We start from the raw sequence: 25,135 nt of genomic DNA, 5'->3' as shown, positions 1-25,135 counted from the left end.
CTAACAATTAAATTCAATTTCAAAGATTAAGAACACTTGGGAGTGTCGTTTTTGTATGATATACGAAGTTTTCTTGTATGGTGGAAGTCGTGCTGTTAGATGATTTTTTTTTTTTTTTTTTTTGCCTTTGAGTTGGTTGTTTCCCTTTTTATATGGATCTTTTGGGCGGTTGTTGGCTAGTTGAATGAATATGCTATCACAAATTTCTTTAAGGGACTTTTCAAGTTATAAGGTATGTTAAAACACATAATTAGTAATTTAAGTATTTGTTATCATTAAAATTATCTCAAGAAGAATCTTAAGACCAACAAAGTATTTGATTATCAAGTATAGTGGTTTTTTTTAGGAGTTAGAAATGGTGAATTTAACTTCTGCACATCCTAAATTGTCTTGTAGTGTCTCCTTTCCACATCCTAAATTCTATTATTATGCTTTTGCTATGGGTAAAATTCATGCTAAATGTTATTTGGTTAGATGTTGTAAATTTGATTATTATACTATGGTTGATTGTAGTTAACATGGCCAAAGCCCTGGGTACTTGGGCAAGAGTTGTGAGTCCATTCATAGCCTCTGCTATTGCGATAATGATACTTTGTCTCAATTGAAAGTGGCAACGTTTTAAAATTCAGAGAGGCTCGAGCGCGTGTGCCTTTTTTTCTCTTTTCTCTTAGTCTCACATCACTATGTTGGGATGGATGTGCACCAGAGCCATTGGATCAAAACAGTTACAAATCTGGACACTCCGAGCTTATCCAACACTCTCGCTCAAACTGGGGGAGTGAAAACATTGTAGATATCTAACTTACTCCATATAGTGGTCTGGATCTTAGATATGACTGGCTTTGTAAATATATCTGCTACGTGTCCTTGAGATGAAACATGTCTGAGAGATAAAATACCAGTTTAAAATTTATCCCATATAAAGTGGCAATCTACCTTAAAATGCTTTGTTCTCTCGTAGAAGATCGGATTGTTTGAAGTAATATGAACGACTACCTAGTTGTCACAATATATTTCCATAGGGGCTTCTTTGTAGAACCCCAATTCAGTAAAAAAAGATCCAATCCATAGAAGCTCACTGACTACATGGGCTATAGTTCTATATTCTGCTTCTACGCTGGATCTTGCAACAACATTCTGTTTTTTACTTCTCTATGTAACTAGGTTACCTCCAACAAAGGTACAATACCCAGAAGTGAACTTCCTGTCATCAGGTGATCCAGCCCAATTTGCATTCGCAAAACCTTCAATATTGAAGAGACCATGATTTTTATAGAGAAGTCCCTTCCTCGAGGTTCCTTTTAAATACCTTAATATCCTCTCCAGAGCATGCCAATGGGTAAGTTGTGGTTTATGCATATATTGATTAACAACACTTACTCTATATGATATATCCAGTCTAGTCATTGTGAGGTAAAAAAATTTTCTCACAAGTCTTTGATATTTACTTATATCAACATCTTCACCAAAGCTTGCACATAACTTTGTGTTAGCATCCATAGGAGTATCTACTGGTTAACATCCCATAATCCATGTGTCTTCAAGTAGATCAAGAACATACTTTCTTTGAGATAATACAATCACATGTTTCGACTGGAAGACCTCAATACCCAACAAATATTTCAGAAATCCAAGATCTTTTGTTTTAAATTATTTGCATATCTTCTCTTTGACTTATTTTAAATTATTTGCATATCATCCACATAAATTGCCAATAATACTTTTCTCTTTAAGGTATTCTTGACAAAGACAAAATGATCTACTAGACTCCAATTGAATCCAAACCACAACATTGTTGGGCTAAATTTGTCAAACCAAGCCCGAGGAAACTATTTAAGGCCATATAAAGATTTCTTTAATCTACATACTGACTCCCCCTCAATCACAAAACCAGGTGGTTGATGCATATAAATTTCTTCCTTAATATCACTATTCAAAAATGCATTCTTCACATCTAACTGATAAACTGGCTAAAAGGAATTAGCAGTGAATGATAATAAGATTCTTACTGAATTTAACTTGGCCACTGGGGAGAAAGTTTTCTCATAATATACCCTGCAGTACTGAGCATACCCTTTTGTGACTAGACGGGCTTTAAGACAAACTATATAACCATTTGGATTGTGTTTGATAGTAAAAACCCATTTACAACCCACAAGCTTTTTGTCGGGAGGAAGTAGAGCCAAGGCCCAAGACTAAGTCTCATATAATATATTCATTTCCTCTTCCATTGCCGCATTCCATCCTGGATGCCTTGGAGCTTCCTAAAGCGTCTGTGGGATAGAGACATAAGAGATAAATGCAAAAAATTGACAGCACGAAGAAGACAAATGATGGTGAGAAACAAAATTGCCTATAGGATGAAAAATAGAGCGTCTAGTACAAGTTCTAGGTTCCTTTCTAAGAGCTATAGGCCGAGTATCAAACTATGGACCAAATGTAGGAGGGAAAGATGGACATACCTGAGAGGGATCCGTAAACTCCATAGGTGTGGTATCGATTGATGCTTCAGGGGCCTGAGTAGAGAGATCTACATCAAGTGGCACAATAGGCTTAAAAGCCGTGTGAACAGATGAAAGACCCGAAGGAGCATCATTGGAAGAATAAAGGATGTATCCTAAAAAAAATGTGACATCTCTGGATTTCAATCCTTCTGTAAGGATAATGGCATTATCCACCAAATATCTTGTGTCTACACGCTTCAACAAAATGGTGTAGCAAAAAGGAAAAACTGACATCTCCTTGAGGTAGCACGTGGCGTAGCCTCATGCAATTGTTACATATTGTTTCTTTATTATTAGGCTACCATCTTTGGTACTTGGTCATAAGTCCCCATGTTATTTCAAGATGAGGACCCTTTCTCCCTTCCTTTAAAGGTCTATGGTTGTACATGTTTCATTCACGTCTCATCCCCACAAAAGAGTAATCTGGACTCGAGGGCTATTAACTGTATTTTTTTTAGTTACTCGCGTACCCAAAAAGCATATGTTTGCTATAATCCTTCTCTTCGAAAGTTAATTGTCGGTATTTTCTTACATTATCATATTGAATGATTTTATCTTTTTACCAAATTGAGTGAAAATCATGGCATGAAATGATTTTAAAATATGAAGGATTTCAAACATGTCCTTGAATAAAAACAACCATGTTACTCAAGTAAAATCATTAAAAAATGTAACAAAGTACATAACTTGAGAATTATTTGAGACACTCAATGAACCCCATTCATCCGAATGAACCAAGGAAAATGAACAATACCTTTAAGTTCAACTCTAGGAGAGTATGTAGTCATTTGGTGTTTGCCTAACCGACACACTTCACAATTCAGACTAGATAGAGTTTTCAAGGAAGGGAACAAGTGCTGAAGTGATGATGCTTGAATCTGTTGTGCCATATTTGTGCCCCTGACTGAGAAGTAGAAACTGCAGTCACTGGAGGCAAGTCTAAATAATAAAGGTTGTTCATGGCCTCCACCAATCACCTGCTTCGTTGCTAGATCCTGGAAAACACAAGAAGAGGGTGAGATGGTGATAGAATAATTAAACTTCTTTGTTAACTAATTGACAAACAATAAATTGAACGGGAATTGAGGAACAAATAAGACATTAGTTAACTAAAGTGTGGGAGTAGCGGAGGAGAATCCCTTCCCAAGAAATTTGGTTTGAGATACATCTGTTATGGTAACAAACTTTTCTGGTAAGCATGGAGACATGAAATGTAAAAGACTCTTAATACCTGTAAGATGGTCGGAGGTCCTTGAGTCGATAATCAAAGATGAAAAGGAGGAAGTGGTACAAGTCATACCTGAGATAGTGGTAGTGGTAGCAGTAGTGGAGAAAAATGTAGAAGTAGATACCATCAAAGTCTTTATCCTTTGTAATAGTTCAAAATCATCATATAAGATAGTCTTTTTTCCTTTATGCCACATGGTTTTTCCTTTATTCTTTCCAGTGTTATGAACCGAGTCCTGATTGGGAGTAACCCAATCTAGCTTACTATGAAGTTTTCAACAAGTGTCCACTAGATGATTCAATCGTCCACAGTGAATGCACACCTGGTTATTGGTCCTCGAAGGACCAAAACTAGCTCTACCACCTCTTCTTTTGCCTCTTCTATAATTTTTACCCGTATTCATATATCCTTCAACTATCAATTAAGGAGTATTTAATCCTTCTATGAACAATATCAACCCAACAAGGGAGAGAGGCAACCATCCGGATCTTAAAACATAATAAAGATTCACCAACCCAAGCCAAAGATGAACTAACTCGAGAGAAGAAAACTAACCCAAGCTTAACTAGCATTCATCATCAATCATACATCAAATAAAGATTCCACATGTTGGCCCATATCATGTAAGGTAGATCTTATGCCTTTCTTAAACACAAAATAGTCTTAAAGGACCAAATCAAATCTCAAGGTAACCAAAAATAGAACCTTAAGCTGAGTGAGAAAGATTGATGAAAAAGCAATCCAAATCCAGCCAATATCCTTCCTTAATCATGCACTAATTTAAGAAGGTAATTACTCCACTGGTGGGTCCACATCAGTCAAACAAATTTTCTATCTTTCTTAATTAAGAAAGGAAATCAAATCTTGCTCAAAATCAGCCTATTTCAAATAAAGGAAACTTTATTCTTGAATAAAAATGCCACTTGTACCAAAATAATTACAATCTTTGACTTCTCTTTTTGCCTTATTTATTTATGGTAGGGAATAAAGAAAAAAGGCAAGTGAGATTATATAAAAAAACTCAAGAGATCTCGACCAACTTAATGATCTCCCAAACAAGGAACTTTCCTTCTATACCTTTGGCACCAACTAGCAATAAATTAGGAAAGATATACCAGAGAATAGATTTATATGAGAAGTCTTCAAATAGACAAAAAATGCAGTACTTCTTGCTTAAAAAATCTTTCCTTTCGGCATGCAATTTTTTTAGGAAACTTTCCTTCTAAAGACAAAGGCGCCATTGTGTGTATCTAAATCAAGGTTTTCCTCTTTATTTTTTTAGAGAAGATAATCCATGAAATATCTCAACATGCAAGGTTTCCAATCTCTTCTTCACAAAAAAAAAAATTGTGGCAATTCACAAATCCTTCGTGAGTTGAACAAATTGAAACTCATCTTGCAGCCATACGTTTAGTCTTTGAGGAAAAAAAAGAACAAACATATGCACCACATTTGATCACAAAGCATGGACATAGTTAGAGAATAGCATGCCTTGATCCACAAAAAAATTTCACCAAGCTTTATAGCAACATTAATCATAACAAATTGATTCTTTTCCAAAAGACGCATGAGTTGAGCATACCAAAGATAACAAGAACTTAATTCATAAGGTGAGATGATCCTAAAAAATTCTGAATGACTCATATCATTACCCATCTACTTTTCCAAGATCCATAAAATTAGTTATCTCTAGCAAAAAATAGAGGAAAAAAACTTTTCTCTTACGAGACAAAAAAACTCGATATTGAACCTTTGTTCAACAACACACCTTTACTGAAAGAACTTGATGAAGAGCTTAATTAATCCAACAACATAATTTTGGGATCTTAAACCACTCTGATACCATGTTAGATTTAGGATCCTACGAAGAGTATAGTAAATGAAATAAGTTAATAGAGAAGAAGGCAACGAGTGAGAGAAAGGGAGAACAAGTGGGAGAAGAAGATGAAGAAGGAGAAAAAGAGGAGAGGGAGTTTGGCTAAGAGAGTGAGAGAGGAGGGAAGGAGGCTCAGGTTAAGTGACATCTTAATCCTCCCCTCAATATACTTATAATAATGAGATAGTCAATAATTACATCATTACCCTTTACCCTAAAAGGGAAAAAAAAAGGACAATACATCATGCGTCTACTCAGAGCTTATCTTCCAATAGTTTGGGGTATCTTAAATTTGGTTGAGAGCTAATAGTAAGAGAGAGGTTGAGATAGATAGGGGCCAAGAGAGCCAGTGAGAGAAAGAGAGGGGCCGAGAGTAAAGATAGATAGAGAGTGGAGAACTGAGAGAAAGAGATAAACTGTACAGGGGCTAAGAGAGAGAGAGAGAGAGAGAGAGAGAGAATGGATGAGGGGCGACGAGAGGAAATCAGAAGCTGAAGGATTGAGAGTAACGAGCGATGCTAAGAGCAAGGAGAGTGCAAGAGCACAAGGAGATAACAATGGTGAGAGAAGGGAGAGAGTAAGTGAAGGAAGAGCGAGCAAGCTAATGTGGATTATGATAGGGAGCAATAGAATTTCACTTTCCATCATTCTTCACAAAAACAAGTGAAAGTGAATTTGCTAGGTGGTCTATTTTCCATCCTAACTTTCCTTACGCACTAACACTTTTTATCATTTTCTCTAGAGAAAGCCTTTTCCCCCTCAACACTCCCGAATTTGAGCCAAAATTATCATTCTTATCAAGTTCGGATGGGTGTTGTTTTCTGATGATTCTCTCACATTTTCATGTTGATTAATTGGATTAGCTTTCATAGGTATTTTTACTCGTTGAGTTGATTCACAATGTGGCCGAGTCAAGAATTACACGAGCCTACTCTAAGGGTGGGACTCGATCCTTTTGTTATGGTCAAGTCCTTTTCGACTAGCTCTAAGTCCGACCATTGGACTGGCAAGTGTTGATCCAACTCGGCCTATTGAACTTGGATTTTAATGTGCTCGAGTTGGATCAAGTTCAAATTGAGAAACCTTGGTTTTAATTGAAATCCTTTTGAGGTACTTTCCTTTGAAATGAAGCAGAAGGGTACATTTGTCTTTTCATGAGGGCATCTACGAGACTCCAATTTGTTGCCCAAAAGAGAAGCTGAGAATTACAAATATCTAAAAAATATTACATAAAATTAAAATCTCCCAGGCAAAAGACAGAATTTGGTCATTACATAAAACTTATCCTCTCTGTGGATTCCTGTGTCGCGATCCACTCTTGGCATGGCAGTGGCCATGGACTGTGTGCAAATCCTTAACTTGCACCGCTTCTTCTATAAACCCAAAATCTCCATTAGAAACATCTGTCACAGACCTAGACTAGCCTTTCCTATTTCTAAGCAGGAAGTCCTTCCATCGAAGAAGACTTCAAATTCACTACTCCTTACTGGTGCAGGTGAGCAGAAGGCCTTTCATTTCTTTTCTCAGGAGATCAACTGTCGTCGTTTTTCAGTAGTTCTTTGTAAATACCACTATTCATTTTTTTTTATTTTTTTTTGCTGTACCTTTTAATTTCTTGTTTATTCTCACATAGAGAACACTTATGTCTCGACTACGTTTTTTTTCTTCCCTTTTTTCTGTTAGTCCATTCAAGCTTCCTTGTTACTGAATCTTCGTCTGTGCATACATTTCTTTATATTGAGTGTCAGTTGATACATTTAACTATGTCATTTGTTTCTTAATTTTGTGTATTTTTTAAAGAATTTGGATTATATATTCCACTGCCACGGAATTTATATGGTTTAGTGATGCAGTACATCCACCGCGCTTCGTCATTTAACCAAATCCTGATTGAAAATATATCGCTAATGTTGCTGCATCATGTATTTAATGTTGGAAATTAAAGTACTCAGAGCAATTACTGTCTTATTTTTTGGTGACTGGAGTAGATTCTTTATATCAACTTTAGTGGGCTTCTCTCTCGCGTATCAATTTTCTGATTGTGTTGTAAAGTTTGTATAGCATTTTGTATTATCTTGCTTTTTATCTATGAATTTTGTTCTTATCTTCATTTTCTGGTTCCTTTGCAGCATCAGGGAGCCAATCAAGCTCAGGGATCAGCACTGGAACAGATGAATGGGCAATGCAAGGTAATGCGACCATCTGATTCTCCAAACGGTTTCTTCAGTAATATAAAGATTTGCATACGTAGTAGCTGGGTCCAGTTTGCTGTTGTTGTACGTGAGTTTCTACCAACAAGAAATAATTCCAGTTGCAAAGAGTCCATCAATTTATTTCTTCAAACGCTGACTTTAATGGTTTAAATTAACCAGAATATCTCACATATCTATGAGGATACGGACTTGGAATATACCAGGAAAATGTCATTAGCGAATTATGGTAGATAAATTGAATCAGGCTTTGAACTTACTTACCAACTGAAGTGGCAAAGTACATTAATCTGTACTGAAGCTTGAAACGAACAAAATTTCTCTACACTTGAGGAAATGACCTTCTCCTCCTCCCCCTTCCCTCTTCTTTTCTCACAATCGACCCTAATGTCTCCTTTGGGACTCTACTACTAAGATATTTCATATTTGTGTAGCAACTTGGAAAGGAAATTGCCCCCTTTGGCCAGTCAGGCAACCCTTTTTAAGTCTATTTTTGTGGACTGCTGAATTGCTTTTCATCCTTGTTATCTTGCCAGTTAGAGCTGCTAATCACATTAAGGCTGTTGAGAGAAGGTTTCCATGGCTGAGATCTTCAACATATTAAGTGAATTGAAAGAAAGCTTGCATACTGAGGCAGATGGTTTCTTTCAAAATAAAAAATAAAATACAGATTGATGGTTTGACAGTCAAACAAAGTAAGCAATTGAACCTTTAGACAAGATGGTTGTGTGTTATAACTGTGGTGAGTCTTTAAGTCTCCTCATTTTGTAATCTTCTTTAGATTTTGCTAATAAAAATCACCTTTCAATAAAGGAAACACCAATTGTTGTTAAATATAAATATTTTGATGACATTTAGCTCCTTCTTGACCATATTCCTTTCTATTTCTATAGCCTCTGACATTTCTATGTAATCATAAGATCTTCAAAGGACATGTTCGTAGAGTTAATTTTTGCATGATTTTTGTTTGGATGTTTGGGGTGGAGAAAATACATTCATCATTTCCCTCCAACATTAGAGCAGCCAGTGACCCTCATGTAATCTTCCAAAAGCCCCTTCGCTCTATGGAGCCATGGATCACAGGACCTAATTCAAGGTGGACTTTGTTTGAGGACTGCTAGTGGGAATAATCATACATAGGTTAATATCAAGGAAAAAACTATAGTTATTAGTTGAGAAGAGGCTTCCTAACTTCAGGAGTCATTTTTAGGATGGGTTACGATCCTACTTTAACATGGCTCCAAAGTAGGGTGTCTATTATATTGGCCCCACTATTATATTGATCCTACTTTAACATGGTTACAAAACTAATATTTTTTTTGAATTTCTCCTTATACATAATGTGCTGTGCAACAGATTTCTATGCCCTGCGCAATGATGTGCAGAAAATTGTCGAACGAGTTGAAGAAGTTAGGTCATCTGTTGGTCTTGAGCAGTTAGAAGCTGATTTTGAAATCTTGGAGATGAAGGCAGCCGATAGCTCTTTATGGGATGATCGCTCAGAGGCACAGGACACACTTCTTTCCTTGACCGAGGTTAAAGATAAAATTAAACTTCTTTCAGAGTTCAAATCCCAGGTTTCTTTTCAATCATGTGCTCAGTCAATTCTTCTACTTTAAAATAATAGTGGTTTCTCAATTTCTTGTATCATGGTACTTGTAGCTGTTAATAAATTCTGAAACTCTGATGGAAGAACGGATGATGCATAGTACACAACATCTCTTTGTTGGCGATATTGTGCATGCTCTTTGCTGTGTCTATTTTTGTAGTTTCGGTTGATTTTTATATTAACAGTAGCAGTCCTTTTCATTTTTACAAAGTTGGAGGGAAATAAGTGAATTGAGTTTTATGCAGGCTGAAGAAGCCGAAACAATAGTAAACCTGACTGAGGAAATGGACTCTATTGACACTGGGCTTCTTGCAGAAGCCTCCAAGATAGTTCAAGAACTGAACAAGTCCTTGGATAGGTTTGAGTTGACCCAGCTGCTCTCTGGACCCTATGATAAAGAAGGTGCTGTTATTACTATCACAGCTGGTGCTGGGGGTACTGATGCACAGGTATTCTTGTCATTTTTCTACTATAGAGGTTAACTTATTTTATTATTAAAAGGACGTACTGTTCTATGGGGGTAAATGGCCATCGTGGCATTCTAATATCTTCAATTAATCATCTAGATCTTTGCATGAACTTGGGTCTTAGACTGCATTGAAATGTATTTAAATGCTTACATGAATATAGGATACTATTTTTTTTGAAAAAAACAGAATGTAGGAAACTTGAAGAACATTTTAGTGCATTTTGTTGGAATGACTGGTATTTTAATCATGACATCTTTTGCCTGAACATGAAAGAGCGTCCTGTGACCCTGTCTTCTCACAAGTATACTGAATGCTTTCAACTACCCTTTGTATGCCAAAGAATCCTACTTTTTGATTCTATATCTTACCTGCAATGTAGCAAGTGAGGCTTAAGGGCATATGTGATGTTAAAAACATAAAAATATGCTGAAGAAAATAAAAAAAGTTACACATAGTTGTTAATGCAGATTTCTGCCTTTTCCAGTTATAGGTCTTCTTGGACAGGAACATGTAATCATGTCTTGGAGCATGTAGATAAATTAGTTATATGTTCAACTACTGTGCTTTCAATGCTTCTCTGTTTCAAGTTGGACTTCTCTTGTAAGACCCCTGCATTATCTCCAGTACAGGATTGGGCTGACATGCTTCTCAGGATGTATGTAAGATGGGGTGAGAAGCAAAAGTACAAGACAAGAGTGGTAGAAAAATCATTGGGAGAGGAAGCAGGAATCAAATCAGCTACTCTTGAACTTGAAGGGCATTTGGCGTATGGATATCTTGCGGGGGAGAAAGGAACACATCGTATTGTTAGACAATCACCTTTTAATGCAAAAGGCCTTCGCCAGGTACTATGATTTCCAATTTTATAGATTGCATATGGTTATATAGTAATTACATTGTATTATTTGTGACATTATTTCAAAAAAATGTGTTTGTAATATTGTAATAACTTTAAGATTATCACATGCAGTTCTTGAGTTTTTAGTAATATTTATCCTAGTTTATTTAGAAATGTTTATCCACAGACAAGCTTTGCTGGTGTTGAAGTCATGCCTCTTCTTCCTGAGGAGTCTATGAATGTCGAGATACCTGAAGAAGACCTGGATATAAGCTACTCAAGAGCGGGTGGAAAAGGAGGTCAGAATGTAAACAAGGTTGAGAGTGCTGTTCGAATTGTTCACATCCCCACTGGCATTGCAGTTCGCTGTACAGGTTTGATTTTATGCTTGTTGACCTAGCTATGTTAATCTGTTGAGCATGATTCTTTAACCTCAGATTTAACTCAAGTATTTAAGAACTGGAAAATGACTTGCTAGCTTTCTCTTGTCATTTCACATAAAAATTGGTAGATATTTCATCCTTTTTTAAAAAAAAAAAAAAAGCCAGAAAAGGCACCTAATAATTGAATCTTACCATAAAATCAACATTGTCAAAGAAATAACTGATTGCTACTCAGGTTCAGAGCAGCAGACTGGTGCTACTTACTAGTAAAGGGTGAGTATGAATAGTACCTATTTGTGTCAGAGGACAGATCAAATTCACCCTCCATAACTGGGAGAGCTCTGATTTGCTTTTCCTTTCAGAACAGCAAATCTGATCTCACAATCAGTCATTAATGGCAATATGTACTGCTTTTTTCTGCTGAACGAAGAAAATGGCAAGGGGATCTCCTAGATGAACTATATCAGTGGAATAAGATGTTAAAAACGATTGCAAATAATGCCACGGTTTGAAGATGAATCTGCAGTGGGGACACCCATGGCATGACCTTCTTCTACCCATAAAGAAATGTTATTACTTTGTTGGGTAGTGTTAAAGAGAAAGAAGCTTCTCTATGTACTCGTGAGTGGCATAGTTGTAGTTTTTGTCTACTTTCAGCACTAAATTATCTATAGATGTGTTATGGCATTTTAGTCCCTTTATAACTATTTTTCTTATTATAAATAAACCTAAGAAAGAGGGCTCAAACACATGTGAGCTATCTCTCTCCCTCTTTGAGTTCTCACTGCTTTCTCATTGTCTACACTCAAACTCCAACTCTACTTCTCTTCTCTTCTAACTCTCAGTTCTTCTTCTCCCTCTCTTCTCTCCTTCTTCGCTTCAACCAGCTCTCCTTAAACATGAAACCCTAGAAATTAACATGGTATCAGAGCAAGTGTTCTAGGGTTTCATAAAGATGCTCTAAAGGAAGAAAACAAGAGGAAGAAAGTTCTCCTCCAAGACGACTAGAAGCAAGTTGAAGGTAGCAACAAAGCTCAGTTTTTTCCATCCTTTATCTTGGTCAGATAACTGCAGCAAGATCTTCTCCTCCCCGTGAAAAAAAATCAGTTTTCGTTTAGCTAAAGTTTTTACGTCCAAGTCAGTCCTCCAAGTATATATGTTGCCTACAGTTGAAACCTTTACAGTACTAGTTTTTTTTTTTGTTTTTTTTTATTTGCATCATTGCTTATCCAAAGTCTGGATTTTTTTCTCTCAAAAAATCACCTATATGAATTCGAAAACTCCTCTTCAAGGGTGTTCTGAAATTTATTACAATTTGAGAGAAATTCCTTGTTTATGGCATTAAAATTTTTAGTTAGGGTTTGGAGGTATTTTATACATTAGTTCTTCTAATCTCTAGAAGTTCCCAAGCAGTTTTTTCAGCCAAGATTCTGTGCCTTCCTAAGGTAAGTTGTTGTTGTTACTTGAAGTCAAGCCATGCATGTTCCATGCTACTTTGTATTTTCACTCAAAATCTGGTTTTACAATGCATTCATGTCAGAATTCATGCATGCGTTCTAGGCTATATTGCTGAGTTCTGTTTGTTAAAATTTGCTGCCTATAGTTGCTGCTATCACACCTGGATTTGTCAATTTGTTTTGCAAGTTTGTCAACATATTTCCTAGTCAAACATGGCTGAAAATCACGGACAAGTCTCCCAATTCCTTTACTGAGTTCAGCAAACATGATTTTTTTAAAACTCTTCACTATATCTCTTAAAGGTGCATCCAATTACTCTTCTTGGTCCCGATCTGTGGAACGGTTTTTAATCCCAAGAGATCTTGTTAGGCATCTGACCCAGCCACTTTCACATGTTAGTAAAGCAGATCTCTCCTACCAAAAGTGGTTGAAGGAGGACAGTCTTGTTATATGTTGGTTTATTAATAGCATGGAAGAGCCAATTGCCAAGAAACAACCAAGGATGTTTGAGACACTTGTGTGAAATTATATTGTACACCTGAATATCTTAAAAAAATCTATGATATTTTTCAGGTAATATATATGAAAGCAAGATGATAATCTTAATTAGTACTTTGCCCAGTTCAAAGGACTTCTACAAGAGTGGAAATTGCTCTGCCCTACTTTATAGACATTGCAATACAAACTAATAGAAAGAAACACTTGTTTCAACCATTTGTCTTGCCAATTTGAAGCTCTATCTTGATGTTAATAACTCACAAGTTCTTAACTCCTTAGTGACACTTTCACTTGATGATGTGCTGCTATGCTCTGAATTCCAGCCAAAAGAACTGACCCACAACCTGATCAGTCTGAGAATTCTGCCATATTCTTCCAATAAAGGGGAGTGACAACTATGGAAGAGGTAGAGGAAGAAGTTGCAAAAATATTTGTTGTGGAAGAGGAAGTAGTGGTGATTCTATTCTCAGAAAGTGCACTTATTGTGGTTTTGATAATTATGTAGTAGAAAGGTGCTGGAATCAACATGGCATACTAGATTTCTTCAAAGCTAATCAAGTTTTCACCACTACCGCTGAAGTCATCAAGGAGTTAACCCCGAAATCCTCTGAAGGTAAGGTAATTTGTGAAATGTAAGAATTTTGGTGGAGGAAGAGGAGAAAAATGAGAGGAAAAGAGAGAGAGAATTGAGAAGAGCCAGAGAAGCTCGTTTCCTAAGAATTTTTGTGGAGAAAGAGGAGAAAAATGAGAGGAAAAGAGAGAAAGAGAGAAATTGAGAAGAGCCAGAGGAGCTCGTTTCCTAGCTCTCTTAAATAATAGGTTTAGGCTGATAATTACATGAATGCCCCTATACACTTAATAAAATGTATTCTCCTTATAGCTCCCTAACTATATATCATATGTACATGAAAATTTAACCACTAACATAAATCAACTTGTAGAACAAGATTACCTAAGAAATTAAATCATGGAGGTGATGAAATGACCAAAATACCCCTGGAGGGTAAAATGACCAAAGTACCCCTGGACGTATTTTCTAACATAACTCTTACAGAAAAATATTATGATCTTTTTCTGAAATTGAAAAGTATGATGATTGCTTCAACTAGTGCTCCTACTACTTGGTATGTCTTTTATCCTTCTTTTAAATAAAAATACATCTTCATAAAAAATTTAAAAAAATACTACTAGGCATGTCTTTTGTTTTCACATGTGCTAGCCCTTCATCTTGGATTATTGATTCTGAAGTTTGTGAACATCTTATTGGTAAAGTTGGGAACTCGTCCTCACCTTCTTTTCAAGATTATTCCCCGGTGCATCTCCCTTTCCTTTACCTGCTTGGGTATTTGCCTTTACCTGCTTGGGTATTTGGCTGCATATGTTTCGTTCAGAAGTTGTCTCCCCAACCTTGTAAGTTTGATGGTCAAGCTCTCAAATGCATTTTTTTTTGGGCTACTCTAAAAATAAAAAAGGTTATGTTTGTTATTCTCCTTCTCTGAATAAGACTTCCATCTCAGGTGATATCACTTTCTTTGAGGATAAACCATATTATTCAAGTACATCTCCTCCTTTCTTTGAGGATAAACCGTATTATTCAAGTACATCTCCTCCACAGTTTCAGTCTTTTGCAAGGATATTTCACTCTATTATTTGAACAGACCAAAATATTTCATTTACATTGGATGAACAAAATTCAGATTCTATTTTAGAATCTCCTCTTCCTTTGGTTGGTCCATCAACTGTGGAGTCCAGTGATGATCCTGAGGTAATTACCTCACCACCATCTTCTTCTATTGTATTTGGCCCTCCACATGATACCTGACCTATTGCTCTTCAGAAATAGCCCCGTCCTTGTGTTAATAAACAACCTTCTATCATTTAAAAAAAAAGTAAAAATAAACAACCTTCTATCTCTCATCTTATTTCCAATTTTCTTTCGACTCATCAATTGTTTTCAAGTTGTTGTTCTATTTAGGCTGCCCTTTCTTTAGTTAATATTCCTAACAATTACGAGGAGGCTTCCAAAGATCCCAGGTGGAGAGCTGCCATAGGTGAAGAGATAACTGCCATGTATGATAATAACACTTGGGAGTTAACTTCTCTTCCTCCTAAAAAAAACTGGTGGGATGTCGATGAGTTTTTACATTAAAGCATAATCTGAATGGAAGCATTACTAGGTACAAAGCTTAGCTAGTTTCTAAGGGCTACAGATAGTCCTATGGAATTGATTATGAGAAAACTCTCTCTAGTAGCTACACTCAATTCGGTACGTTGTTTTTATCTCTTTGGCTGACAATTACCGATTGACACTTTATCAATTAGATGTCAAGAATGCCTGCCTTAATGGTGATTTATATAAAGAAGTTTATATGTTGCAACCACCTGGTTTTGTGGTTGAGGGGGAGAAGGTATGTAAAATAAAAAAATCTATTAAGGGTTAAAGGTGTTGAGGTTGATCATTCTTGTGTTTACCAATAAATCTAACCGATGCATGATTCTTATGGCTGTTTATGTAAATGAGATCATTATCTTAGGCAGTGGCATTAATGACATACAATAGGTAAAAGAGGATTTAAGCAAGTTGTTCCAAACCAAAGACTTGGATTACTCAAGTATTTTCTTGGGATAGAAGTGCTGCAATCCAAACACAGCATAATTCTGTCCCAAAGGAAGTATGTATTAGATCTTTTGGGAGAAACCAATATGCTTGGGTGTAGACCAGCTGACACCCAATGGATCCAAAGATTAAATTGTGTCATGAGGTAGAAATTGGCAAATTTAAGTGGGTGGTTGGCAAACTTATCTATCTTACTGTCACGGGACCTAGTATCTCATTTGTTGTTAATATCATTAACCAATTCATGCATCAACCTCAACAGTCTCACTTGTTTGCATTGGAAAGGGTTCTTTGTTATCTAAAACAAAATCTAGGACAAGGGCTACTCTATAAGTGTTATGGTCATACATTAAAGGTTTTGCAGATGCAGATTGGATTAATTCTCCCGATGATAGGAAATCCACCTCTGGCTACTGCATACTGGTATGTGGGAGCATGGTAACATGGAGAAGCAAAAAACAAAGTAGAGTGGCAAGATTAAGTGTTGCAACAGGATACTAGGTTGTAGCTCATGCATTGAGTGAAATGTCGTGGCTTAAATCCTTGTTGTCCAAGCTTAGTTTTTCAATGAAAGGGTCTATGCAACTTCATTGCAATAATTAAACAACCATTTATATTACAACTAACTCAGTTTTTCATGAACAAATAAAGTATATTGAGATTGATTGCCATTTTATTCAAGAGAAGTTACAAGCTGGCACAATATCTATGCATTTACATTCCCTCCAAAAATCAACTTGTAGATATATTTACCAAGGGCATTGTAGCAAGTCTTCTTCAAACTGCATGTTCCAAGTTAGGTATATTTGATGTTTATGCAACAGCTTGAGGGGAAGCTTTAATGAAAAAAGAAGCTTATCTATGTACTCGTGTGTGGCATAGTTGTAGTTTTTATCTACTTTCAGCACTAAGTTATACATAAATGTGTAAGGGCATTTTGGTCCCATTATAAATACTTTTCTTATTACAAACAAACCTAAGAAAAAGGTTCAAACACACGTGCTCTTTCTCTCTCCTTTGGTTCTCACTCCTTCCTTCTCCTTGTCTACACTCAAACCTCCACTCTACTTCTCTTCTCTTCTTCTTCTCAACTCTTCTTCTCCCTCTCTTCTCTCCTTCTCCACTTCAACCAGATCCCTTTAAGACATGAAACCCTAGAAATTAACAGGTAGAAACATTGAAAAGTAAACTGGAATGTGGAATGTAGTACACTATATAATTTTCAGATGCATATAAACTTGTTCAGCATGCTTATCTTCGTCTAGCAATAAGATTATGGCTGGTTGTAAAAGATATCAATATTGAATAATCATCAATGTTTTTCTCAAATATGATTAAGGAGTGAGAAGTCACATTTCTCTTTGGTCTATTGAGATTTTTAGGAAGAGAAAAAAGACCAGACCCTGTTCCCATAAATTAGAATACACGGAACATAAAATAGCATTCTTCCGAATATCATAATTGGCCAGGTGAACAATCATGTTGTAATTCATGATACTAGCGCCTCATTGCCATACACCTATAAATTTACATTAAATGTTTACACTCTGCATGTTTTAAAAACACTGCATTTAGAATTAATTCCTTTTGAGTTCAACAGATAATTACTGACAATTTACCCTTACCACCTCCATTTGCAAATGGCATCCAGTAGTAGATTGAAGCTGGTTTTGCTTTTTATGTGTGAAATTGCTAAGAACGATCCAGCCTTTTATTCTTAATCAAATGTAAATGGGTCTCATTCGGCTTTACCAGGTTTCATTCTTGACCATTAAAAGAAAACTAGGTTTTGAGGAACAGAAGTTGAATTCTTGTAACTATTGCTTTTAAGATGAAATAACTAATGCCTTTTCGTTTCTTGTTCAAACTGCAGAAGAAAGATCTCAACTATCAAACAGGATAAAGGCTTTGAGCCGGTTGAAGGCCAAGCTACTGGTCATTGCTGAGGAGCAACGGGCTTCAGAAATTAAGCAAATACGAGGTGATGCCGTTAAGGCTGAATGGGGTCAGCAGATACGTAACTATGTCTTCCATCCATACAAGCTTGTGAAAGACGTCCGAACAGGATTCGAAACATCTGACATTGTATCTGTTATGGATGGAGAATTGGAATCATTTATTAAATCTTTCCTCAAACACAAGTACTCCAATGCGACGACTGCTGCCAGCTGATTCTTGAGATAATTTGTATTCTTTTGGAGGTCTTCCTTCGTTCATCCTTTAATAGTTACTGTATCCAACTTAATGTAAATGAATGATCTCCTGAGTTACATGACATTTTTTCTTGAAGAATCCCGAGCTTCCTGACATTTTCCTCAGTTACATGACGAGAATATTACAATTTCTAGCTAAAACATTCACGTGACCTTCTTTTTCTGCCTAAAAAGCAATCCCAATGAATAAACATTGCCCTTATTTGCTGCAGCTTCCACTCGATTTGCGCCAACCTAGAACATGATTGTGATCAATGGAAATAAGGACTCTGAGAGTTCATCATAAAAGGAAATGAATAGGTGGGAAACGTCAAGATTTGAATCCAACTGATTCAGCTGGTAAAGTGGGTAGATAATGAAAAATATTAAGGTTCCATTCCCAGCATAGGATATTATTATTGTACAATTTCCCAATCCTGTCATGGCTTATACTATAAGCAGATAACTTTAAACTAACAAACCATTATGTCATTAGAGTAGTCATTTAGTTAAATCTATGAAAAAGTATTTCAATGCTTGAGGCAACAGATACCTTGTCCAAGAGCCAATAGCCTATAGTAGGTAAGTATTGTACCAAGTACATGACAGCGAGAACAGGCTGCAACAAGGAACAAAAAGTATTGAGCAGGTTTATGAACCATTTTCAATATGTAAATAACTAGATGGCTCTAATGCAGAAATTCAAGATGAATCTCCAAGAAGTAACAGTTACAATGATATTACATTGAAATTCTTAAATAGATTATATAGCATTGAAAACATATTTTGAGAGAGCAAGCTGATTCAATAACCAACCTGGTTTGAAATCCATGCTTCCTTCAGCCCATGTGTTGCAGCAACAATTGTTAGCTCTGCACATCTTTCTGAGGACACACGTTTCTGATAAAATAGTAAATAGAAAGAATGATTCACACAGAATTTATATATACGTCATCTTTTAATAAAGGTAAGTGACCTAAGCAATCATTCAATTGAAAGTGTTTAAAAACTTGCAAACACTGGTTATGAGCAAGTAGTGTACAACTCAAAACCACCAAAAGAATGATTTGGAGTGTACAAAAGTGCAACCTTCCTTTTAGTGAAGTTTACCACCTTTAACAAGGAATTGCAACTTCAATTTCATTTAAATGCAACAACAAGAATCCTGCATAGGACCTATTTCATCATCGTTGTCAGTGTTTTTTTTTTTTTTTTTCTCATTCCCATCTATCATATGCTAGCTCCAACCATATGGTATCCATCTTTAAGTCTCTTAAAGTTTTTGTCCATTTGTCATTTTGGCCTTAATCTACTCGCTGATCCATTAACGAATGTATTCAGAGAGCTACTAGCGAGTATATGCTACCAGGCCTGCATCAAACTTGTCCAAACCATCTGATATGGCCCTCTCTTCTCTTATCATGTTTTGACTACTCTGGGTGCTCTTTGAGATATTTTTTCAAAATCTTATCCTCCTCCTAGGTCACATATCCATTCAAAAATCTGATTTTTTACTGTTCTCTTTTTTAGACCATTTCAACATCCTCATGTCTGCCATGCTATCTTTTGAATATGCGCCTCCTCATTGCTCATCATTCTACTTCATATATAGTGACTGGTCAACAAGTTGTCTAATAGATGTTGATTTCATCTACTAAGCGTGTGCATATCAGCAGAGAAATGACTTCATAATATGAGATTTTCCAAAATGTAACTTGCCCTGTAGTTGCTAGACTTGTTTTTTGGTTAGACTCATATTATCTATATATGGATATAGTACAGTCAAATACGATGAAAACTGGTCCCTCTGACATATGAATGACAGTGTCCCTCACACTACTCATTTAGAAAAAAAAAATATGGAGCTTAGACTATTACACCAACAAAGAAAAGTGGCAAAGGTTGTGGAAGAAGGAAAATACTCACCCCAGAAACAGTATCCTCTGGAGATGATCCAGCTCCAGTTCCATTCGATGTTTCAATGGGTCCAGGACAGACAACAGTCACCTTAATCCCTTTCTTACACAACTGCAGTCAAAAAACTATTTTAGAGGTTCACATCAAAGTGCTCTAAACACTACATCCATGGCATTTGTCTAAAGTTGATCACATGTTGCAGAGGAAATTTTTGAATCACTATAAATGGTATCTAATTATGACTTAGTACAAGTACTCAAGCAAAAAAATGTTCAAAAAAAACACTTGATACTTAGCAGGCTTACCCTGATGGTGAACTCTGATATAGCACCTAGGCCATGAAGTACAACTTTCAACTTGGGGTATTGAAGATTCAGAATAATAAAAGAGAAAAATCGAAACTAAATTGTAGGGACAAGTTTGGAGCTGCAGTAACTAACAACAGGCACTACTTGGAAGCATTTCTACCAGTATCTTTCAGAAAGATAAATCTCTTATGTATTTTCTGTTTGGTCAACATTGACTTATTTGTCTAATAGATGCATTGTGCGTAACACTGTTTTATAAGGGAAAGCAGTGTACTTGAAACCCACGGCAGATATTTCCACCTTCCAGCATCAGTGATAGAAACAAATATTTCATCTCTGAAAATGGAGCCTTTCACCTTTTGCACTAGCTTCCAGGCATTAAAAAAGAACCTCACTTTATTTTTTTCAGCCAAAAATAAGCAACTTGGGTGTTTCAGAAAGAATCCTGGCAAGCAACTACTGTAGAAGTCACTAGAAGAATCCTTTAGATTATATCATTGTCATTATGATATAATATGCCTTCAAACCAGTAAAACACCAAGCTGTTTATACCTCTGATCTTAGAGAATGGAAGTAGCCATTCACTGCATACTTTGAAGCAGAATACACAGCCTGGCCAGGTGAAGGAGTTTTCCCTGCAGCACTACTTATCTGTACATAATATGTATATTTAGTAATAGAAAGAAAATAAATACCAGACAGAATCCTAATGTAAACACAATAAGAGCACTCCGACATACCACAACAAAATGACCTTTTCCTCTCTTCAACATGAATGGTGCAAGAAGACGTGTAAGAGTTATAGTCCCAAACACATTTACATTGAATGTAGCCTAGAAGCACAACAAATAAACAATGTAATTTAATAGTGTAACAATAGTAACACGAGTAAAGATTGTTAAAGAAATGAGAGCAAGAAAATGATCTTTTGACCTTAAGAGCATCCTCAGTTACATCAATTGCTAGTGATTTCTGCAAGCAAATCATGAAACAGAGAACAAAAAATAATATGACATAATCCATAATCTAGTATGATGTCAACAAAGCTACAATCTTCTTTTGTCTAGGGATAAAACCAACAAAAAAAAAAGAGCACTCACTGGGCGCTCATAAGCTGCATTATGGACCAGATAATCTACTCCAGGAAAAAAGGATTCCGCCTTCTTTACAGCTTCAATGAGAGAAGATTCACCCGAAGATAAATCCATCGGCAAAACCTGTATTCCATCAGGCACATGTTTACCTACAAGAGACCAATTAGAAGTCAGAGGAAATAAACAAAGAACAAATCCAAATATATATATATACTTGAAGATAAAGGTGAAATACCCTCGACAGTCATATTAGCTTAAGATCCAATACTTTGTACAATAAAGGCGTCAAAAGTTACCAACAAGTTCTGCTTTGACTCGCTCTAACTCAGCTTCATTTCGTGCAGAGAGTATGAGTTTTGCTCCTAGACGTGCAAATTGCTTGGAGAGAATCTCACCTGATAATCAACCAAAAGAACTTAACAGGTGTTTCCTTGTATTTCAATGAAAAAGTTCCAGTAAGTAGCTTCTGTCCTGCACAGGAATAATTAAATGATCTCTGCGGAGTCTGGTCCCACAAACAATATTACAGCCCTTTATTCATCCACCATTAAGCATGTAAAAGCTACTCTATGCCGTACAAATGAGGAGACTTGAACAAATGAACCTCTACCAAGAATCTCATTGATGGCAACCCTAGAGTGTTCAAAGGACAGCATTAAAAAGTATTCAAAAAAAAAAAAAAGATGGCAAAAGTTATTTGGATTTAGCCATTCTTAGTGATTTCCTTCATTTGCATAATCATACTGCTTAACCCACATTCCACTTACACAAAATAAGCCATTAATATATATGTTAGCAGCTCATTGACAATAACCTTACTCCCAGGTTCTCAATGCATCATGAAATGTTTTACATTTTGAGTAACCAGTCATGGCATCCTCATACATAGAATTAGTAGATTCAAGGGATAGAGTCCAAACATCCACTATTGTAACATAGAATTTAGTTAAGAAATGACAGAATCGTGTCTGACCAATACTGAAGAGAAAGATGAAAAATGAACCATGGATGAACATCAAATGGAGAAGGTCAGTGATACCACAGATATACAATAAAAATTCAAAAGTACAAAAATATGAGTACTACATACATATAAACAACTTAATATGATACAAAATTTAACCGTCCAAATAGCCAAGGTTCCAGCACCATTTGAGATCCTGAATTTGGACGAGAGCTCAACACAGATTGATAGTGAAGCTAAACAAACACAGTAACTAGTTCTATAAATAGCACATTCAACAATCAATAAAGAATGCCAAAAAATACAACGCATATCCAGCGAAGCAGCAAAATTTATCCGAAACCAATGAACAAGCATATTTGAAGTATACAGAAGGGCAACTGCAACATCGACTATTAAAAAGTCTAGGTGCAACATAAAACTGCATAGTTAAGGTAACTTAAGCCCTGAACCTACTCTGGAACAGGATTCCTCTTCTGACTCATATTAGTTGCATAAAATAGGAGGAATACACACTGGGAAACTAAAAAATCTTCAAATTTATGTATGGCAAGGTTGCTTCGAGTAAATACCAAAACAGATAGTTAAACTCAAACATCCAGAACTTCGGGTTTAGGTAACGGACAATCACAGAATAGTCAGTAATCAATCTTAGCTCGAAAAAAGTAAACAAACAAGTTAAAAAACACAAATCAATGTGCTCACCAATTCCTCGGCTGGCACCTGTAATCCAAACAACCTGACCATAATCCAAAGTTCCACCACCAATCAGGATAGCGAAAAAGTAAGACAAAAAGCTCTGTCCGATAAGTAAAGCCGGGAAGGCACGTCCACGCGACTATCTTACCTTATCTTCCACTTCCTCCCGCTTCGCATGCCCACTCCTCATCAATGTAAAATCTCCTGTAGATCAAAGCAAATCTCAGGCAATTCGCAGTTCACCCAAATTTTTAAAAGCCGAGTTACGTCATAAGAACAATTCATAGAGCACGCTGAACAAAATTCTAAAATACCGGAAAACCAGAGTCGCAGGTATTATGAACGATACCATCTGCAAAAGCAAATTTTGCAAGTAAACCGAGGAGTGAAGAGAGTCCTAGAAAGGTCAAGACAATCGAGAACATTTTCAGCTGTCGACGAAGGACGAAAAACGAATTGTCCAAGTACGTTCGCTCCACTCTCCAAGTACGAAACTACAGTTTCCCAGATGAGTATCGGATATCGGGCCTAGGATTATAGATTATATCGAGGCTGAACTCTTGTAACAATTTCTTTTTCCGATCATTCCAAAGCATAATGCAAGTTAAGTAATTAATTTATTAAATAAAATATTAAACACAATTTAATTATAAATCTATAAAATTACACATGGTTATTCAAGTTATATAATTAAATAGAGTAATAATTATAAAAATAATAATTTAATTATATGATTAGAAAATTCCCATAAGGGTAATGCTAGTTGTAGAATTGAATTGGTTTATTTTATGAATTAATTTGCATTAATCCCTATAGCATTAGGTCGGGTGTGGAACAAACTTGGGTGGGGGGGGGTGGGGGGTGGGGGGTGAATAGGTTTGTTAACTTTGTTACTAATTTTGACTTATTTTTTCTCTTAATCCTAGTTGTGTATTTGCACTTTCAATTTTTTTTATGTTTAATACAAATTTTATAATTCAGATGTACGTACAAATTATCAAAGTATATGCAAAAGTAAATACACAATTAACATAGGATTTATAGTGGCTCAGAATCCTACTTCGAATTGCTAGTCCACTCCCATGATATTTTTTCACATTATAGTACCACTATTTGTTAGGTTGTCTACCGACATTTACAATAAATTGCCTCTATTGACCAATTATAATGTTGTTGACATTGGGACTTGCATCATTCAGTTGACTATAACAACCAACTTATATAGTTAGGCACATAACTTAGACCCACAAAGGGATGTTCAACAACTAATTAGGAAATCATACCTATATCCACGCAAGGATTATAGTAGCAGCACACTTGGTAATTGTACCTAGACCCACCCAAGGATTTATAGTAGTAGCTCACTAGGCACACCAAGTCGGTAACTTAGTTGGCAAGGGATTGAAGATTAAATTAAATATTAAATATTTTAATTACTAAAATATAAAATGACAAATAATTAACAAACACACATTAACTAAGTTCATGTTAACAAAGTAGTTAATTTTACCAATTGTTGATTAAGTTCACTTTGTTGTGGTATGACTATATACTAAATTTGAACTTATGATCATGGATCTAATTTTTGAATGTGTTCTAAGTTAAAAGTTCACACAAGTAGCACTAAAAGCAATAGATTCAACAACCTAAACTTAAGGTTTTAGATTCATCTAATCTCTTAATCCACAACTGAGTTGAAACCAAGTGTTATACAAAATTTAGCTAATGTTGAATGTTTAATTTTCTAAGTTAGCTTAATTTCACAATAAATGGGTTCAAGCTTGGTGAGATAAAGTTAATTCAAGCTTTTAATTCTCATAACCAACTTGTTGATTAGTCTCCATAAATCAATTGAGTCATAAATTTTTCTTAAATTTATCAAACTTCAGGGCATTTAATTTTTAGTTTTAGTTTGAGGTTGGAGACACCTAGCTTCTAAGGTCTCAATTATTTGACATTTAACTTAAACCCTTTGATAGTCATAACCTTACTTTATTTCACATGTCTTCACACACTATAAATGAATTCAATTTATTTTTAGGCTAAGTGGTGAAAATAAAGGAACTCTCTTGGAGTGTGGATTATAAGATTTCTTGGATAAAAATACCATGTTGATTTGCACTATATTAACAAATAAGGGATTCTTAGGTAACTGATGTGACTCATAACGAGTCACCTAAAGCTACCTTTATTGGATTGCTAATAGGAATTACCAAATCCAACCACTAATACCATAAGGTAGATGATATCTAATCTCCAAGAGTAACTTC

The 25,135-nt window shown here is 35.8% G+C and overlaps 2 protein-coding genes across 3 annotated transcripts; one reads left to right on the top strand and one right to left on the bottom strand.

Annotated features, from left to right (window-relative positions):
* The first annotated feature begins 6,911 nt into the window (after positions 1-6,911).
* On the top strand, positions 6,912-17,863 carry LOC137958690 (peptide chain release factor PrfB1, chloroplastic). Of its 2 annotated transcripts, none has more exons than XM_068805790.1 (7): positions 6,912-7,103; positions 7,738-7,797; positions 9,175-9,353; positions 9,673-9,876; positions 10,527-10,742; positions 10,923-11,109; positions 17,565-17,863. In XM_068805790.1, the coding sequence occupies exons 1-7, from the start codon at positions 6,932-6,934 to the stop codon at positions 17,861-17,863; spliced, it is 1,317 nt and encodes a 438-aa protein (XP_068661891.1). In that variant the 5' UTR covers positions 6,912-6,931. The 2 variants fall into 2 exon arrangements, with proteins under 2 accessions (XP_068661891.1, XP_068661882.1); XM_068805781.1 differs by having other exon boundaries at positions 9,175-9,395.
* Positions 17,864-23,385, bottom strand: LOC137958702 (uncharacterized). Its single transcript, XM_068805799.1, has 12 exons — positions 23,215-23,385; positions 23,014-23,069; positions 22,872-22,905; positions 21,499-21,597; positions 21,209-21,351; positions 21,042-21,080; positions 20,849-20,941; positions 20,661-20,759; positions 19,810-19,911; positions 18,700-18,783; positions 18,437-18,502; positions 17,864-18,138 (listed from the first exon to the last, which is right to left on the bottom strand). Exons 1-12 carry the CDS (start codon positions 23,288-23,290, stop codon positions 18,049-18,051), a joined length of 981 nt encoding a protein of 326 aa, XP_068661900.1. The 5' UTR covers positions 23,291-23,385; the 3' UTR covers positions 17,864-18,048.
* Positions 23,386-25,135: the final 1,750 nt, after the last annotated feature.

This window comes from Aristolochia californica, unplaced genomic scaffold (assembly GCF_029961685.1).
Source record: "Aristolochia californica isolate CCGP_79_NKW_82.1479 unplaced genomic scaffold, dmAriCali1.0.hap1 SCAF_1, whole genome shotgun sequence".
Lineage (NCBI taxonomy): Eukaryota > Viridiplantae > Streptophyta > Magnoliopsida > Piperales > Aristolochiaceae > Aristolochia > Aristolochia californica.
Note: the sequence above shows the minus strand (reverse complement) of the source record. Positions and strands in the feature narration are given on the sequence as shown.